The following is a 16504-nucleotide window of genomic DNA, read 5'->3' as shown; positions in this document are numbered from 1 at the left end:
ATGGGGGACAGAGAGGACTCATCCACCTAGTGGGTACTTAATACACAGCTCCCTACCAGATGTCATGCTGGGCACATAAGGAGCACTAATGTCGGTCCCTGGCCTCATCGAGCATCAGCATGTGGGGAGAAACAGGTTAACAGTGCAAGCCCAAGGCACACAAGAAGACATGAGAGCAAAAGGCAATCCACACTGGGGAGAAGGCTTCTTGGACTAACACACACAGCACTAAAAACTGAGTAAGCTCCAGCCAGGCACTCAGCTGAGGCACTCTGAACTCCCTGAACCCTTCTGACGACCTCGTCAAAAAAGCAGTCCTATTTCTGGACTAGGGAACCAGTACAAAGTCAGTTACAAACCTTGCTCAAAGTCACGCAGCTGACAGAGTTGAACCTAGGCATTGTGTCTCCAGAACCCACATTTGTAACTAGTACAGTTAGCAGTATCACGGAGAACTATTTGTCTTCTCCAGAACATCCGGCGTTAATGAGACCTGGCTCTGGTAAATGGTGGGTTTTTCTTATGCTGTCACCTACGCAACAGACAGCTGGGGATGCTGGGCACAGAAGCGTAGACTATAATGGGCATCTTGTTACACACAGGCCTGGGGACACCAACAAAAGACTTCTTGAAGGCTGGTGAGGAGAGTGACTTTATCAGTGTTTACTGAATGCCTCCTGTCACCTTTGCGAGGTGGGGATCCTGGTGATCGGGCCCATGTGATGGGGGGACTACCAACTGATGATCAGTAGACGTCTTTATTTCTTACGATCACTTCTTTTATACCTTCTACAAGATCCAACTACAAACAGGATATAGATTTATGTGCAAGGCACGGGCTACATGTGAGATGTGATTTACATGCAGGCAATCAAGTGAAACAAGTGAAAAACAATGATTATCTCTTAGCTTTAAATGACAATATCTCTTAGCTTTTTTTTTATTTTTTTTTAAGATTTTATTTATTTATTTGACAGACAGAGATTACAAGTAGGCAGAGAGGCAGGCAGAGAGAAAGGAGGAAGCAGGCTCCCCGCTGAGCAGAGAGCCCAATGTGGGGCTCCATCCCAGGACTCTGAGATCATTACCCGAGCCGAAGGCAGAGGCTTTAACCCACTGAGCCACCCAGGAGCCCCAGACAATATCTCTTAGCTTTAAATGACAGGAGCAAGTTAAGGATTCTCCACACTTATCAGATCTATCTTAAAGGAGGACCTGAAAACACCCCAGAGATCCTCCCATGTTTATTCCGGGCATTGACCCAGGAAGACTCTTGCCCTCCATCTCCTGGAGTTTTCTCACAGGATTCGACAGGACCCCAGTCACAATGGCGAGGATCTGGGTTGTGTTCCAACATCCTCCCATGAGCCAAGCTCTGAATCCTGTGTAGAGGAGGAAGGCCAACCTTGAGGCATCCTCACTGGAAAGCACCAAACTTTCCCTCTCTCAATTAATCTAGACAAACACACAAGGCTGACTCCCCAAATGCCTATTGGTTGGCCTGAGGGACATCCTGGAGCCAAGTCTGGTTTCACCTGCATCTTGCTCTCCACAGCCTAGCAGGACCTGTAGTCAGCATACTGGGATATCAAGTACATGGGGAAGTAACCCTGAAAATTGGTCTTTCCACAAACAACACCCAGTGTGTCAACCTCCAAGTCCAGGACAAGGACATCAAGGTCAACAAAGTGTCTCTTCAGATAGTGGAAATGTACGTAAAACCATTTTTCTCATTTTCTAGATCAGTGTGTGCCAGAATGTCCCCACTAATGCCACCCTTAGAGATGAATTTGGCCAATCCAATGGTTTGAATGATCTATAAATGGAGGCTCAGAGAGGGGTCTCTGTTTGGGAACAGCCCACTGTTTGAAAACCGTCTTCTCTCACTCTGCCTGTACTATGCTAGACATACTCTTTGTATTTTGTTCTTTTTGCATAAACAATACATCTACTTAGATTAAAATTCAAAAGATACGAAAAGCCATGTGAAAAGTCTTCCTCCCACCCATTGATGCCAACTGGTTAATTATCCTTCTTGGAAAGAACCAATGAATCTAGTCTCTTCTGCTGGCTTTCAGCAATGTTATATGTGTGCAGCTGCGTGTATGTGTACACACACTAAAAGGGGCAGATATTTTATACACCTTTCTGGACTCTGGATTGTTTCACTTAAAAAAAGAGCTTGGAATCTGTTGCATTCATATATAGCTTCTTCATTTTTTACGGCCTAGCATTCCATTATGAAGAGGCACGCGATTTAACAGTCCTTTATTAAAGAAGCATTGTATTTTTCAGTTATTAACTTTTGTATCCAACTCCAACTAGTAAGGTCCCAGACAAGTCTGTTCACTTTCAATGGGTATCTGAAGGATAAATCCCTCTGCATGGGATTGCTGGGTCAGATGTCAGGCATCGGCAGTCTTCCCAGGTATCGCTGCATCTTCCTTAATGACTGAAACTGTAGACAAAAGGACTCAGGTGCTTGTACAAATTAGGAAGCAGGACATCACGCAGCTGTTTCATCGGTAGATGGGTTTTTTCCCAATGTCTGGGCAAAATCTAGAAATGCAAAAATCACATGGTTCTCCACATCTTTCCCAGGCTCACAGGTACTTTGTCAGGGACCATCCCTGTGCCTCTGCCTTTGGACAACATCATTTCTCAATTGCTGACAGTCGCTATGGAAGAAAATGTAAGTCCTAAGAAAGAGGAAAGCACCACCTCAGAGGGCTAGGTTACTGGGAGAAAGTCAGGGAGGAGTCCTTTCCTTGGATGTAGCCTGATGCTGGGAGAGACTCAAGAAGGAAATAATCAGTCAGGCCTTCTGACCCCAAAGACCCAGCAGCAGGACAGGATAATGCCTCTGGCTGGGAGAGGGAGAGGATGAGTTCTGTCAAAGAGAAGTCCAAGAAATAGGACTGAAAGAAAGGAAGGAGAACGGGGAGAACGGGGAGAGGAGCTGGGCTGAGGAGGAGAACAGGCCTGCTGCACTTCCTTGGCAAGGCTAACTGGTGGTGATTTCACAGTTTCAAGAATCAGAATCGTGTGACATTGAGTTCAGTGATTTCAACGAATGCAAGAACTGTGAGTACAAATTCCAGACCTTCCTGAGGCTCATGGGTCAATGGAGGGCTCCTCTGGGATCCCACCAGATGGCAGAGCAGAGAGTATGGGGCTGTGAGCTACAATACCACGTACCTCCAAGCATTCAAACCTCTGCACCCTCATGGCAGAAAATGTGGCAACCTACAGGCTTCTCTGAATCACTGTGACTCATTCTCTAGGATAGAGCTGGGTAAAGAGACCCTTAGAAGTCTCTTTGTTAACCCTACCACCCAAGTGGTTTGCAAAGTGCACATGTGTATAGAGTTGGAGCAAGGAGCATTCCCAGTCCTCACTCCAGGGAAGCTGAGAAGCAAAAATTCCCTCCAATGTCCCCATATATATCTGGGAGACAGGAATGAGAGGACATAGTGGGACAGTGGCTGCCAAGACAGTCAAAGCAGGAAACTGGTAACATTTTCCAAGTCCCAGAGTAGATGAAACTGGGGCCTGGGCAACAAGCCTTTTCCTCTCACTTGAGGTTTTGGCACAAGAATAGGGCCAAGCCCTTGTGTTGTCTTCCTCCCTGAAGCCTCCTCCCAGAAATGTGGAAAAGCCAGTAGGGTACCAGCTTTCTGCCTGGGAGCAAGAAAGCAAGAGGTGTCCACACTGATCCCCCACCTGGAGGGCGGGGCCACCAAGAGCCCAGGGGTGGCAGGGGTCTCTCTATATACTCTTTCCTCTCATCCGCAGCTACTGGCTTGTTCAAGTACGAAGTTAAAAGCTCCAGGATTTCCACACGAGGTCTTTCTATCTCCTACTGTGTAAGTGTTCTTTATGCTTACAACAGAGACATCCCTGAACTCATGAAATATATGCTACTTAAAGAACCCTTAAATAGGGGAATCCACCTGAAGAGTGAGGTTCTGTGGCTTCTCTTAGACAATCAAAAGCCTCGTGGGCCCAAGTTGGACTACATCAGAGCAGTGCTTCCTCCTTTATAAGAGGTTCCTACTCTCCAGTCTCCACAAACCCAAGTTCCCATAGGCCCCTAACACAGAGGCTGGGTAGGTCTACTGCTGTCATCATTCTCATCCACTGCAGTGCTCACAGGGGGCCACGTCACTCCTCGAAATCTCAGCCGGAATTGTTAGTCACACATGATGACACGGACTTTTCTGCCTTTCTTTCTCTAGGCTAAAGCCCTCTTTAGCAGTGGTACAGTCCCTGTGCCTGGAGGTCCCCTGCCACCAGATCCTAAAAATGCCAACATTTCCTTAACTCTGTCTTCTAAGTTTCTCAAAGTAATTGTCACTCAAAGTGCCAAGCAGAGCTCTGTCAAGGTAAGCACCATCTACATGGCCCCTGGCACCATTCTCCTCTTTGTGTAAACCTAGTCTGTCAAACCCTGAAAGAAGGTAAAAAGGAAGTGGGTTCTAGAACATTCCTCCAGAGATAAATATGAGGAAATGCTGTGGGATGCAGATTTTCCCTTAATGATCATGTAAATGGATCTTTATTAACACTGACAGAGAGCAGGGACATGGAGAACAAAGGTTTTCTGAGTGCCTGCTTTATGCCAAGGACAAAGCCAGGTGCCTTCTTTACATAATGAATGTCCTCGCATTGTCACAATAGTACTAGGAGGTCGGGGTTCTTATCCCCATTATTCAGAGAACCAAAGCCAGAGAAGTCATTGACCCACAGCCACGGTATGAACTAGGGAGTGGGTTTATCCACATGGGAGGTAGTCATTAGCTTCTGGCCCCGAAAGTGAGAAGAGAGGCAGTAATAACAAGGATATGATAATCACTGAGTACTTTCTATGGGCCGGGCTCAGTTTCAGCAATGTACGTTGTTTCCTTAACAGTGTCCCAACATGATCAAGTACAGAGCAGTCTGTCACAAGAGCACAAAAAGAAATGGTTTTTTAAGTTGCTTGAAGGGTAACAGAGAAGCAAAATTTTACATGTTAAATGCCCTCCTGTCCTTCTGAGAAAGGAAATGACCTATAGGAAAATATCTGGAATTAGACCTACTAGGTGAGCAACTCGTACTAGAGGGCCAATAAATATTGAATAAATGAACTGAGTGATGCCCGAATATCTCACTAGGCAACATTCTGCAGTCCTTCTTCCTCTCCATATTTTAAATGATGACTTCTTTACAACAGATGAATAACCTGGCTGCAAGCATCACCAAAATAGTCTACTCCTTCCAGTCAGGAAACCAAATCCAAGCCACCTACTGGGTCACTGTGGAAAAGGATGGTGATAGTTTTGCTACTGGGAAAACGGTAAGCACTGAGTAACAAATCAGGATTGAGCTGAGAGGAGGAACTAACAGGAACGAAGGTTAAGAAAGAAGAGTGGTCTGGATGGTAAAGGGAGCTAACATCAAATCCCTGCAGGCCCAAGTGCCTGGGTGTCCCTAAGACAAGGGAGGCTGGTGGGCTCAGCCACCAGGGCAGAAGAGATAAATAGGTTGTCTCCTGAGACCAGGTAGTCTCCGCTCGTCCTTCCCTATGATCTTGCTGGTCATATCACAATGGGATACGTTTGCAGATTGGCCACGTCAAGATATTATTTTTTATTTTATTTTTTATAGACATATATTTTTATCCCCAGGGGTACAGGTCTGTGAATCGCCAGGTTTACACACTTCACAGCACTCACCATAGCACATACCCTTCCCAATGTCCATAATCCCACCCCCCCTCTCCCAACCCCCCTCCCCCCATCAACCCTCAGTTTGTTTTGTGAGATTAAGAGTCACTTATAAGGTTTGTCTCCCTCCCAATCCCATCTTGTTTCATTTACTCATCTCCTACCCCCTTAACCCCCCATGTTGCATCTCCTCTCCCTCATATCAGGGAGATCATGTGATAGTTGTCTTTCTCCGATTGACTTATTTCGCTAAGCATGATACCCTCTAGTTCCATCCACGTCGTCACAAATGGCAAGATTTCATTTCTTTTGATGGCTGCATAGTATTCCATTGTGTATATATACCACATCTTCTTTATCCATTCATCTGTTGATGGACATCTAGGTTCTTTCCATAGTTTGGCTATTGTAGACATTGCTGCTATAAACATTTGGGTGCACGTGCCCCTTCGGATCACTACGTTCGTATCTTTAGGGTAAATACCCAGCAGTGCAATTGCCGGGTCATAGGGTGGTTCTATTTTCAACATTTTGAGGAACCTCCATGCTGTTTTCCAGAGTGGTTGCACCAGCTTGCATTCCCACCAACAGTGTAGGAGGGTTCCCCTTTCTCCGCATCCTCGCCAGCATCTGTCATTTCCTGACTTGTTCATTTTAGCCATTCTGACTGGTGTGAGGTGATATCTCATTGTGGTTTTGATTTGTATTTCCCTGATGCCGAGTGATATGGAGCACTTTTTCATGTGTCTGTTGGCCATCTGGATGTCTTCTTTGCAGAAATGTCTGTTCATGTCCTCTGCCCATTTCTTGATTGGATTATTTGTTCTTTGGGTGTTGAGTTTGCTAAGTTCTTTATAGATTTTGGACACTAGCCCTTTATCTGATATGTCATTTGCAAATATCTTCTCCCATTCTGTCAGTTGTCTTTTGGTTTTGTTAACTGTTTCCTTTGCTGTGCAAAAGCTTTTGATCTTGATAAAATCCCAATAGTTCATTTTTGCCCTTGCTTCCCCAAGATATTATTTTTAACTCATGTTTGTTTTCTATGAATGCAGACCTTGATCCTCTCCCATGACTGCAAGATTTTGAAAGACAAACTGATACCAAACATCAAGGTTAAGAGGTACTGTCTGTAACTACTAATCCTGTCATTTGTCAGTATAGAAACAAATTATCAAGAGCACAACTGAGGGTGCCTGGGTGGCTCAGTGGGTTAAAGCCTCTGCCTTCGGCTCAGGTCGTGATCCCAGGGTCCTGGGATAGAGCCCTGCATCGGGCTCTCTGCTCAGCGGGGAGCCTGCTTCCCCCTCTCTCTGCCTGCCTCTCTGCCTACTTGCGGTCTCTGTCTGTCAAATAAATAAATAAAATCTTAAAAAAAAAAAAAAACACTTTAAAAAAAAAAGAACACAACTGAAATCACATGCATAATTATAGGAAAATGAAAATGGAGCTTTACTCACCTTAAAATTTATTTCTCCTCTGTATCTGACATTTTATAAGTGGCTTTAAGAAGTGACTTAATACCTAAACTCTACAATTGGTTAATATTTTTTATGTGAAAATAATTTTTCCTTGTACTGTTTCCTGACAGCTCTGAACACTCGGTGACACCCCCTGAGGCTGTAAGTGGATTCAATTTTCAAAATATCTATATGTGAGAAATTACTTTAGGGCCAGATGCTCAGTGACACAGAGACTCTGGAAGGAAAAGGTCACACAGACTAGATCACACATGCAATGTGGAATGGCACTATAGGTTCCAAACCTAAGCCCTCTCTGGAGAGTTCTTAAAACTAGTTCCCAAAGCCCATTATTGGAGTCCCACATTCAGTCAGTGACCCCAGGAAGTCCTAAATCCACGCTTTTTTAGTGTCCTGGGTGATTCTGATATACAAGGAAGTTCTAGGGTCCATTGGAAGGATGAAAAGGTAAGCTAGATTCTAATCTTGCATGGGCTCATGGGGGCTGCTCAAAAATATACCCAGCCTCCCACGGCCTCACCCTTCCCATCAGTGGTTCTCAACCCACGTTCTACGGAATGAGCACATGGATCACCAGATGAGAACCTGGGAAGTGGGGAAATGGGAAAGTGAGGGTAGGGCCCAGCAAGTGGGCTCCAGGAAATTCATAGGAAGTTCCCCAACCACACGCCCTTTAAGATACCTGGTCTTACACATGTTCATGCCGTTATTCAACAAATGTTTAGTGAGCACCACTATGTGCCCAGCCCTAGGATACAACAATGATGAGATCCCTGACTCCAAGAGTGACTCTCAAGTTTAAGTGGTAAGACAGAGACAAATTAAAATCATTAATGAATCAGGTAAATCTTGAAGAGTCAAGTAGCCATACACTGTAGAGGCATATACACTGGGCACCCAGAAGTGAACAACCTTATGGCTATGGGTGACTACAGTTGCTGTTCTTCTATGTCAGCCCTGAGATAAAGAGGAGTCAGTTGAGAGACAGACTCTGGGAGTGTCGCAAGCCCAGTGATCCTTCATCTCATCTTTACTGCTGGGCAGCTGTGTAGACATGCCAGGCTCTGTGCAGGGGACGGACTGTGGAAGGCACGGTCCCTAACCTTGTATAACTATCCACCTGACAGAAGACACAAGATTTATGCAGAAAGTTGTCGATTTAGCATGAAGATGACAGAGTAGAGACCACCAACTAGGAGGCAGACAGTGAGTTCCCTGAGAAGATGATGTCTGTACTTAACCTTGAAGGAGGAGCGGTTTACTACTTTGGTACCCAAAGTGGGTACCAGGCAGAGGAAACAGGATGCATCAAAAGTAGGCATCACGGCATCATAGGCCTTTTGAAGAGGGGAAAGTTAAGTAGAATGTCAGCAGAGAGAAGCAAATTTGGGGAGATCCTAGAAGGGGATACAGAGGAGGCAGACTCAGAAACAACCAGGCCTTCCCAATACTGAATTCAGCATCTGTCTTAAGAATATCCTGCACCGCTGTGACTACAGCACTGTCTGGAACATAATAGGAACCCAATAAACATTTGTTCAAAGAGCCACCTAAGGTATCAAAACCTACTGAAAGGCTTTGCAAAACCCCTAAGGCAGAAGAGGCCCAAGGGATTGACTGAGTTCCACCTCTCCACCTAGTCTTGTTCAGTAACAGACTTCCACTGAACCCACATGTCAGAGGCACCCAAGATACACTGAAAAAATGCTCTTCCCATCTCTTCCAGGAGGATGAGGTGCAAGATATAATGCCCGTGGTTCTGAAGAAAGTTTTGTCTGCCATTAACGGTATGTGGAATTAGTAATGTAAACACTTAGAAGAGTCATAAGGGACAAGACTGTGAAACCACACTACAGAATGTACTCTGGTACTGAGCACAGTATCTTTCAATCACCATCCAGACTGAAAATCACTTCTCGTCTTCAGATAGGGACTTCAGAATCTTGAGATGCCAAAACATGAAAATTAAATCTAAATGCCTCTTCTATAGGTCCTAATGAAATCTTGCCCACTAGGGGGTTTTCAGGACCAACATCATCATACCACTTAGAGGAAACATGGACCTGGATCACCTAGTCACAGAGATGCTGGAGTTTGAGTCACTTGAGACTGAGATCATGAACTTCACAACCATCCAGAGATGATGGTACAGAATACCACCTGTACATACTTGTGATGAACTCTAGAGGGGTTCAAAATATTGCAAATAACACCAAAATAGTAGGGTCTTTTAGTCTTCTTAAGTTAGTGAAGGCAGATATGCCTACATGTCTCTTAATACTTATTCTCTGAACATAGAATACCCACCAGGTTTCCAGTTATTTCTAGGGTCATTTCTGATCCTTGCAAACTTACCCATACACACACACAAGAGTATGAGAGTCTATGTCTAGAACCTGTCCATTGAATGGGCATGGGAACAAGTTCTCCTAGAGCTATACACTGACCAGAGATCCTGCCAGTTGATTGTGGCTAAAACAACCCAACGAGATCATTGTTTTTTTTCAACTTGTATCATAAAATTCTTCTTTATTTTAGAACTGACAAGTATATGGAATGTGCCACCAGGAATAACCTCAAATTCTCTAACCAAAGCCAAGGTTGAAGTACTTAAATCGGTAAGAGAGAAATATAAATATTTCCCTTTTGCACTAAGGCCTACTCTGTACTTCAAACTTCACAGGAATACGAATGGGGCCAGTGGGCCTCAGCCTCAGTCTGTTCCAGGCTGCCGTATCAGCTCCAACCAAACTCCCCACTCTTTCCTAGGTGGATTCATTGCCTACTGTCCCTTTAGTCACAGGACCTAAAACTGAGACACTCTTGGTTATATGCAGGCAAATAATCTATCCATCCCCATGAGGACTCTCATACTTTTCTGACTATGCCTCAGTCCCTTCTTTGGAAAGACTCCTACCACATATCCCTGACTTCTGTATGCTAGAGCCTTTCACTCTTTGCCACCCTGACTCTCATTTCCCTCCTTCTTCCCATCTATCTATCTAACCTTAAAACCAGAGAAAATTTCAAAGAGAACCTGCTTCCTAAGAAACAGGTAAAAGAATGGGATTTTTATTTAAATCTGTCACCAGAAAAACAGTAACTGATGAGAGTGGAACAAGAGAAGATATCTGAGAGAGCAAATAAGTTCAGAATCTCCATCACCCTTAGATGTTTCATTCTTGATAAACATGCTTATCAAGTATGTAACCCAACTGGGAAAATAACTTCTTTCATTTTGGCTCAAATCTCAGAAGTTGTATATTCATGTTTTTACTTAACCCCCAAATTTCCCTGGATCTATGGCCAAATCAACTACCAGAGTATAGAGCAGAGTAAATCAGCATTTACCTCAGTGTTGGTTTTCTGCCTCCTGCTCTTACCTGCACCTGTACTCCATGGCTCTGAGTGGCCTTGGACATATCAGTTAGCCTCCCGAAGTCAGCCTTGAGTCAAGGGATTGGATTAGATGAACATCAACTGTGTTCCAGCTACAAATGATAGCCCAACCAGAACTGGCTTATGCAACAACGATAAAATTATAGGCAATGAACATCCAGGGATGAGACTAGCTTCAGCAGTGGCCTGATTCAGGGCCTAAATGATGATACCAGAATTCATCACTTGGCTCTACTATTTCTAGGTGGGGTGTACTTTGGCTGTACATGGAGGTCTCTACCTACCAAGAGCTTCACTCTCCATATCTTTCTGGAATAGTTCAAACAACAATCACCCAGAAATAACCTCTGGGACTCCCATTAACCTGACTTGTTCCTTCCTTGAAGCAAGCACTGTGGGCGGGGGATAGAGTGCACTGGCTAGCTCAGTCCATGCCTATAGTCAGCTTATGTATTTGAGTATAATTAGTTGTCTTTCATCTCCTCACAGAACGATCTTCAGGCAGCAAACTAAACCCAGCATACCTGATGCCAGAGAATTTTCCAGAATGAAAGCATTCTAAAACTTCTCTAAGAAATATTGAGCCAAGGACATCCTTATCATTAAAAAGCCAAGTAGAATAGTGTTCTGAACATGCCAACTATTCTTCGGAATCTCACCAACATTATCTTGAATTAACAAGTGCAACAAAAGCAAGAATCCAGCAATTTTTGGCATTCTGTAATCACTTCTTTAATAATTAACCTGTTTTCATGCAAAAAAAAAAAAAAAGACTCCTTTGTCTTCAATTCATAGAAACAGGAATTTCGTCTTTTGTTTATGACTAGTAAAAGCACTATTTACTAGGGACATAAAAATAATAGTATGAATGATGAGGCAACAAACCCAGGGTTAATTTATCTTGTGCACTACGGGACAATCTTGACAATGATTAAGACTTTTCAGGGCACCTGGGTGGCCCAACCGTTAAGCTTCTACCTTCAGCGTATGTCAGGATACCAGGGTCCTGGGTTTGAGCCCACATCAGACTCCCCACTCAGCAAGGAGCCTGTTTCTCCCTTACTCCCTCTGCCTGCCGCTCCCCCTATTTGTGTGCTCTCTCTGTCAAACAAATAAATAAAATCTTAAAAAAAAAAAAAAAAAAAAAAGACTTTTCTACCCTTCTTTCCTTTCCTCTCCAATTCCAAGTGCTTTCTTTCTTTTTTTTTTTTTTTAAAGATTTTATTTATTTATTTGACAGACAGATCACAAGAAGGCAGACAGGCAGGCAAAGAGAGAATCAGGGGGAAGCAGGCTCCCGGCTGAGCAGAGAGCCTGATGCGGGGCCCGATCCCAGGACCCTGAGATCATGACCTGAGCCGAAGGCAGAGGCTTAACCCACTGAGCCACCCAGGTGCCCTCCAAGTGCTTTCTTTTTTTTTTTTTTTTAAAGATTTTACTTATTTATTTGACACACAGAGAGAGAGAGAACACAAGTAGGCAGAGAGGCAGGTGGGGAGAGAGAGAGGGAAGCAGGCTCCCTTCTGAGCAGAGAGCCTGATGTGGGGCTCGATCCCAGGACCCTGAGATCATGACCTGAGCTGAACGCAGAGGCTTAACCCACTGAGCCACCCAGGTGCCCCCTTCCAAGTGCTTTCTTTTTTGCCCCTTAGCCCAATATGGAAATCACACAGGGGATAGAATCCAACCTCCTCCTAAACAATGAGGGGCAGAGTCCAAATGCTAAAAGCTGGTTGGAAAAGAGCACAGGAGAGCCTGGCAATTCCATGAATAGGGTACCAAATGATCTGGGTTCCAGCTTAGGAATTACAGGCCATGCCAAGTGGCCGGAGGAGGAAAGCTAAGCCAAACAGTCAGGAGACCAATATATACAAAGAGCCCCAGAAAAGTATGCAAGAGGGATACTGAAAAACACAACTATGATCTCTACATCAGGCAAAGACTCTATGCCTTGTGCCCAATGTCTGTTCTGGAACCAAAAGAATTCAGATTGTGGACACAAAGACCAGGTAGGGGAAGAAAAGCCAGATACTGGGCTTGTCTCACAGCAAGGGGCAGCACCCTATAAAATAAAGGCCAAATCACACTATTACCTTCAGCCTCTTGTCCAAACTTAGGTCTTAATTTCTCCCCAGGCCATACCTCCCATAGTCAATCCCAGCTCAGTAAATGGCAATACAATTCACTCAGGTTCCCTAGCCAGACCTAGAATCATTCTTGATTCCTCTCCTTCACCAACAGACCAAGTCCTTTTGATTCCACCTCAAGAACACCTCGCCCATCTGTTTGCTTCTCTCTTACCATGCCAGTCCAAGTCATCATCATCACTTACCAGGGCAACTGGTCCCCCTGCTTCCGCCCTTCCCACCTACCATCTAGTCTCTACCTGGCAGCCAGAGTGCTCTCAATAAAACACATGCTCCTACTTAAAAACCTTTCCATCACCGTGAGCATATGGAGAAATTGGAACCCTCATGCATTGCTAGTGGGAAGGTAAAAATGGTCCAGTCACTGTGGAAAACAGATTGGCTGTCCCTCAGAAAGTTGAAACAAAATTTACACATGACCCAGTAATTCCACTCCTAGGTATATGCCCACAAGAACTGAAAACAGGCATTCAAACAAACGCTGTACATGATTATTTGTAGCAGCACTGTTCACAACAGCCAAAACAGCTCAACATTTAGCTGTTCAAATGTTCGACTATAAATGGATGGATAAACACATGTGGTATGTACACACATACAGGCACACACGCAGATGTATGCACACACGAAGGAATATTCTTCAGCCATAAAAAGGAATGAGGTACTGATACATGCTATAATGCAGATCAACCTTGAAAAGATTATGCTCAGTGAACAAAGCCAAGCACAAAACCTCACATATTGTAGGACTCGATATATATGAAATATTTAAAATGGGTAAATCCATAGAAACAGAATGCAAAATGGTAATTACCAGGAAGGGAGGGAGTAGCTAAGGAGCCTAACTGCTTAATGGGTATGGAGTTTTCTTCTGGAATGACAGAAGTATTTCAGAACTAGATAGAGGTGGTGGTTGCACAAAATTGTGAATATACTAAATGCCTCACCTCCATTTGAAACAGAGACTTCTAAACAAACAGAGACTTCTAAACAGGGACTAAACAAAAGAGACTTCCAGGGAAGATGGCAGAGTAGGAGGACCCTGCCCTCACCTCATCCCACAGATACAACTAGGTAACACCCATCAGTGTAAATAACCCAGAAAATTACCTGAAGACTGACAGAAAAGACTCTCCACAGGGAAATGTAGAGAAGAGGCCACACTGAGGAGAGCAAGAAGGAAAGAGAAATGGTGGGGAGCTAAATGGAACCGCAGGGCTGACCATGGGAGGGAGCGATGCTGCAGGTACTGGGTACTGCGAGGGGAGAAAAACAGACCGTCACACCAGGCATCCCAGGCACAGGGAACCCACACAGAAGACTGGGAAGACAAATCCCCATTACATTTGGCTTTGAAAAGCATAAGGGCTGAATTTCACGAGTTCTTACCACCAGAGGTGCTTAACAACTGGAACTTTAAAAATCAGCAGACTCAGCTCTAAAAGAGTCTGTGCAACAAAACAAGTGCAACAAAAGTGCACTATAAACCAACTAGACATAGCAAACATACAGAATCTACCACCAACAAGAAAATACATATTCTTCTCAAGTACACCTAGAACATTCTCTAGGAGAGACAGTATTTCAGATGACAAACAATTCCCAATTCCTCTAAAAGAGCTGAGAGAGCAATAAAAAATTAAAAATTGAAGCAAAAACCTTCCAGGGCACCTAGGTGATTCAGTCAGTTGAGTGTCCAACTCTTGGTTTCAGCTCAGGTCATGATCTCAGGGTGTGATCTCAGGGTTGTGGGATTGAGCCCCACATCAGCTCCCCGCTCAGCAGAAAGGCTGCCCTCACCCTCTTCCTCTATTCCTCTCCCTGCTCACTCGCTCACTCTCCCTAAAATAAATAAAATCTTAAAAAAGAAAAAACAAAAGCCTTCTAACCCACAGTAACAACAAACCACCCAGATGTTGGTTTCTATTATCATTCTCTACAAAAGTAATCAGGATCCCTTGGAGAAATGGCTAATTCTAGGACTAGAGAAAATATATAAAAGATGACCCTGAAGCATCTTATTAATTGCTGAAAGTAAGAAAGTACTCAAGGAGGGGCGCCTGGGTGGCTCAGTGGGTTAAGCCTCTGCCTTCGGCTCAGGTCATGATCCCAGGGTCCTGGGATCGAGCCCCACATTGGGCTCTCTGCTCTGCAGGGAGCCTGCTTCCTCCTCTCTCTCTCTCTCTGCCTGCCTCTCTGCCTACTTGTGATCTCTGTCTGTCAAATAAATAAATAAAATATTAAAAAAAAAAAAAAGAAAGTACTCAAGGAAACCACAATGATGGAAGTATGTCAAAGTTAAAGAACCAACTGAAAGGGCTGCAAAAGCTGAAAACAACAGGACCAACAGAATAAACAGAGTGGTACTGGATTATAACCCAAGTATAAAATAAACATCCAGCAGTCTATACTGATATAAACAAATTATTCAGCAGATAAATGAGGGGAGAACAGACACAGCCCCTATGCAGAAAAAGCCTGATTTACATAGCTACTTCACCTTCATGGACATGGAGCAATACTTCCCATTGGCTAAGTCTCAGCGGCACAGTGACCTTTCTCCCAGGAGCACAGTATGGAAAGGGGGCGAAAGCAACTTTACAATCAAGAAAACTGACAAACACTACCTCAAGCCAGGTGATCAACGGTAATATGAATAGTGATAAATAGTATTACATATGTACCCTTGTGATGTGATGAGAATGGTACTTTATTTCTGTAGTTTTCCTCCCCTAAACACGTAGCTGCAGTCTGATCATGAGAAAAACAAGTGACAAAATCCAATTGAGGGGCACTCTACAAAGTATCTGACCAGTTCTCCTCAAAACTGTCAAGGTCGGGATGCCTGGGTGGCTCAGTTGGTTAAGTGTTTGCCTTCTGCTGCCTTCCGCTTAGGTCATAATCCCAGGCTCCTGGGATCGAGCCCTGTGTGGGGCTCCTTGGTCAGAGGGTAGCCTGCTTCTCCCTCTACTTGCTCTGCCGGCAGCTCCCCCTGCTTGTGCTCTGACAAATAAAATCTTGAAAGAATAAAAAACTGTCAAGGTCATCAAAAACAAGGAAAATCTGAGAAATGGGCACAATCAAGAGGAGAAATTCACTTTTAGAACCAAAGACATGGGGCGCCTGGGTGGCTCAGTGGGTTGGGCCTCTGCCTTCAGCTCATGATCTCAGGCTCCTGGGATCAAGCCCCACATTCGGCTCTCTACTCAGCAGGGAGCCTGCTTCCCCCTCTCTCTGCCTGCCTCTCTGCCTACTTGTGATCTCTCTCTGTCAAATAAATAAATAAAATCTTTTAAAAAAAAGAACCAAAGACATAAATAAGCTGAAAGTGAAGGAATGGAAAAAGGTATTTCATTCAAATGGTAACCAAAACACAATTAAGGAAACTATACTAGTATTACACAAAATTAACTTTATTTTTTAAAAAAGATTTTATTTATTCATTTGTGAGAGAGAATGGGGTGGGGGAGGACGGGCAGAGGAGAGGGAGAAGCAGACCTCTTGCTGAGTGCAGAGCCCAACAGAGGGCTCGATCCCAGGATCCGATATCATGACCTGAGCTAAAGGCAGCCGCTTAATTGACTGAGGAACCCAGGCACCCACAGAAAATAAATTTAAAACAAAAACTGTTACAAGAGGGCGCCTGGATGGCTCAGTGGGTTAAAGCCTCTGCCTTCGGCTCAGGTCATGATCCCAGGGTCCTGGGATTGAGCCCCGAATCGGGCTCTCTACTCAGCAGGGAGCCTGCTTCCCCTCTCCCTCTGCCTGC

General features: G+C 44.4%; 1 protein-coding gene across 1 annotated transcript; it reads left to right on the top strand.

Annotated features, from left to right (window-relative positions):
• The first annotated feature begins 4271 nt into the window (after positions 1-4271).
• LOC111141547 (vomeromodulin-like) lies at positions 4272-12844 on the top strand. The gene is made up of 7 exons (XM_022494166.1): positions 4272-4385; positions 5216-5338; positions 6764-6831; positions 7300-7330; positions 8916-8976; positions 9728-9807; positions 12830-12844. Exons 2-7 carry the CDS (start codon positions 5216-5218, stop codon positions 12842-12844), a joined length of 378 nt encoding a protein of 125 aa, XP_022349874.1. The 5' UTR covers positions 4272-4385.
• The last annotated feature ends 3660 nt before the right edge of the window (positions 12845-16504 follow it).

The sequence above is a fragment of the Enhydra lutris genome, unplaced genomic scaffold (genome assembly GCF_002288905.1).
Source record: "Enhydra lutris kenyoni isolate GAN:26980312 unplaced genomic scaffold, ASM228890v2 scaffoldscaffold6, whole genome shotgun sequence".
Classification (NCBI taxonomy): domain Eukaryota; kingdom Metazoa; phylum Chordata; class Mammalia; order Carnivora; family Mustelidae; genus Enhydra; species Enhydra lutris.
Note: the sequence above shows the minus strand (reverse complement) of the source record. Positions and strands in the feature narration are given on the sequence as shown.

Excerpts from the sequence above, each read along its gene's own strand:
- LOC111141547 (XM_022494166.1), top strand. The coding sequence starts at position 5,216 with ATGAATAACCTGGCTGCAAGCATCACCAAAATAGTCTACTCCTTCCAG. Across the intron at positions 5,339-6,763 it reads GTTTTGCTACTGGGAAAACG|ACCTTGATCCTCTCCCATGA; the intron begins GTAAGCACTGAG and ends CTATGAATGCAG. Across the intron at positions 6,832-7,299 it reads CCAAACATCAAGGTTAAGAG|CTCTGAACACTCGGTGACAC; the intron begins GTACTGTCTGTA and ends GTTTCCTGACAG.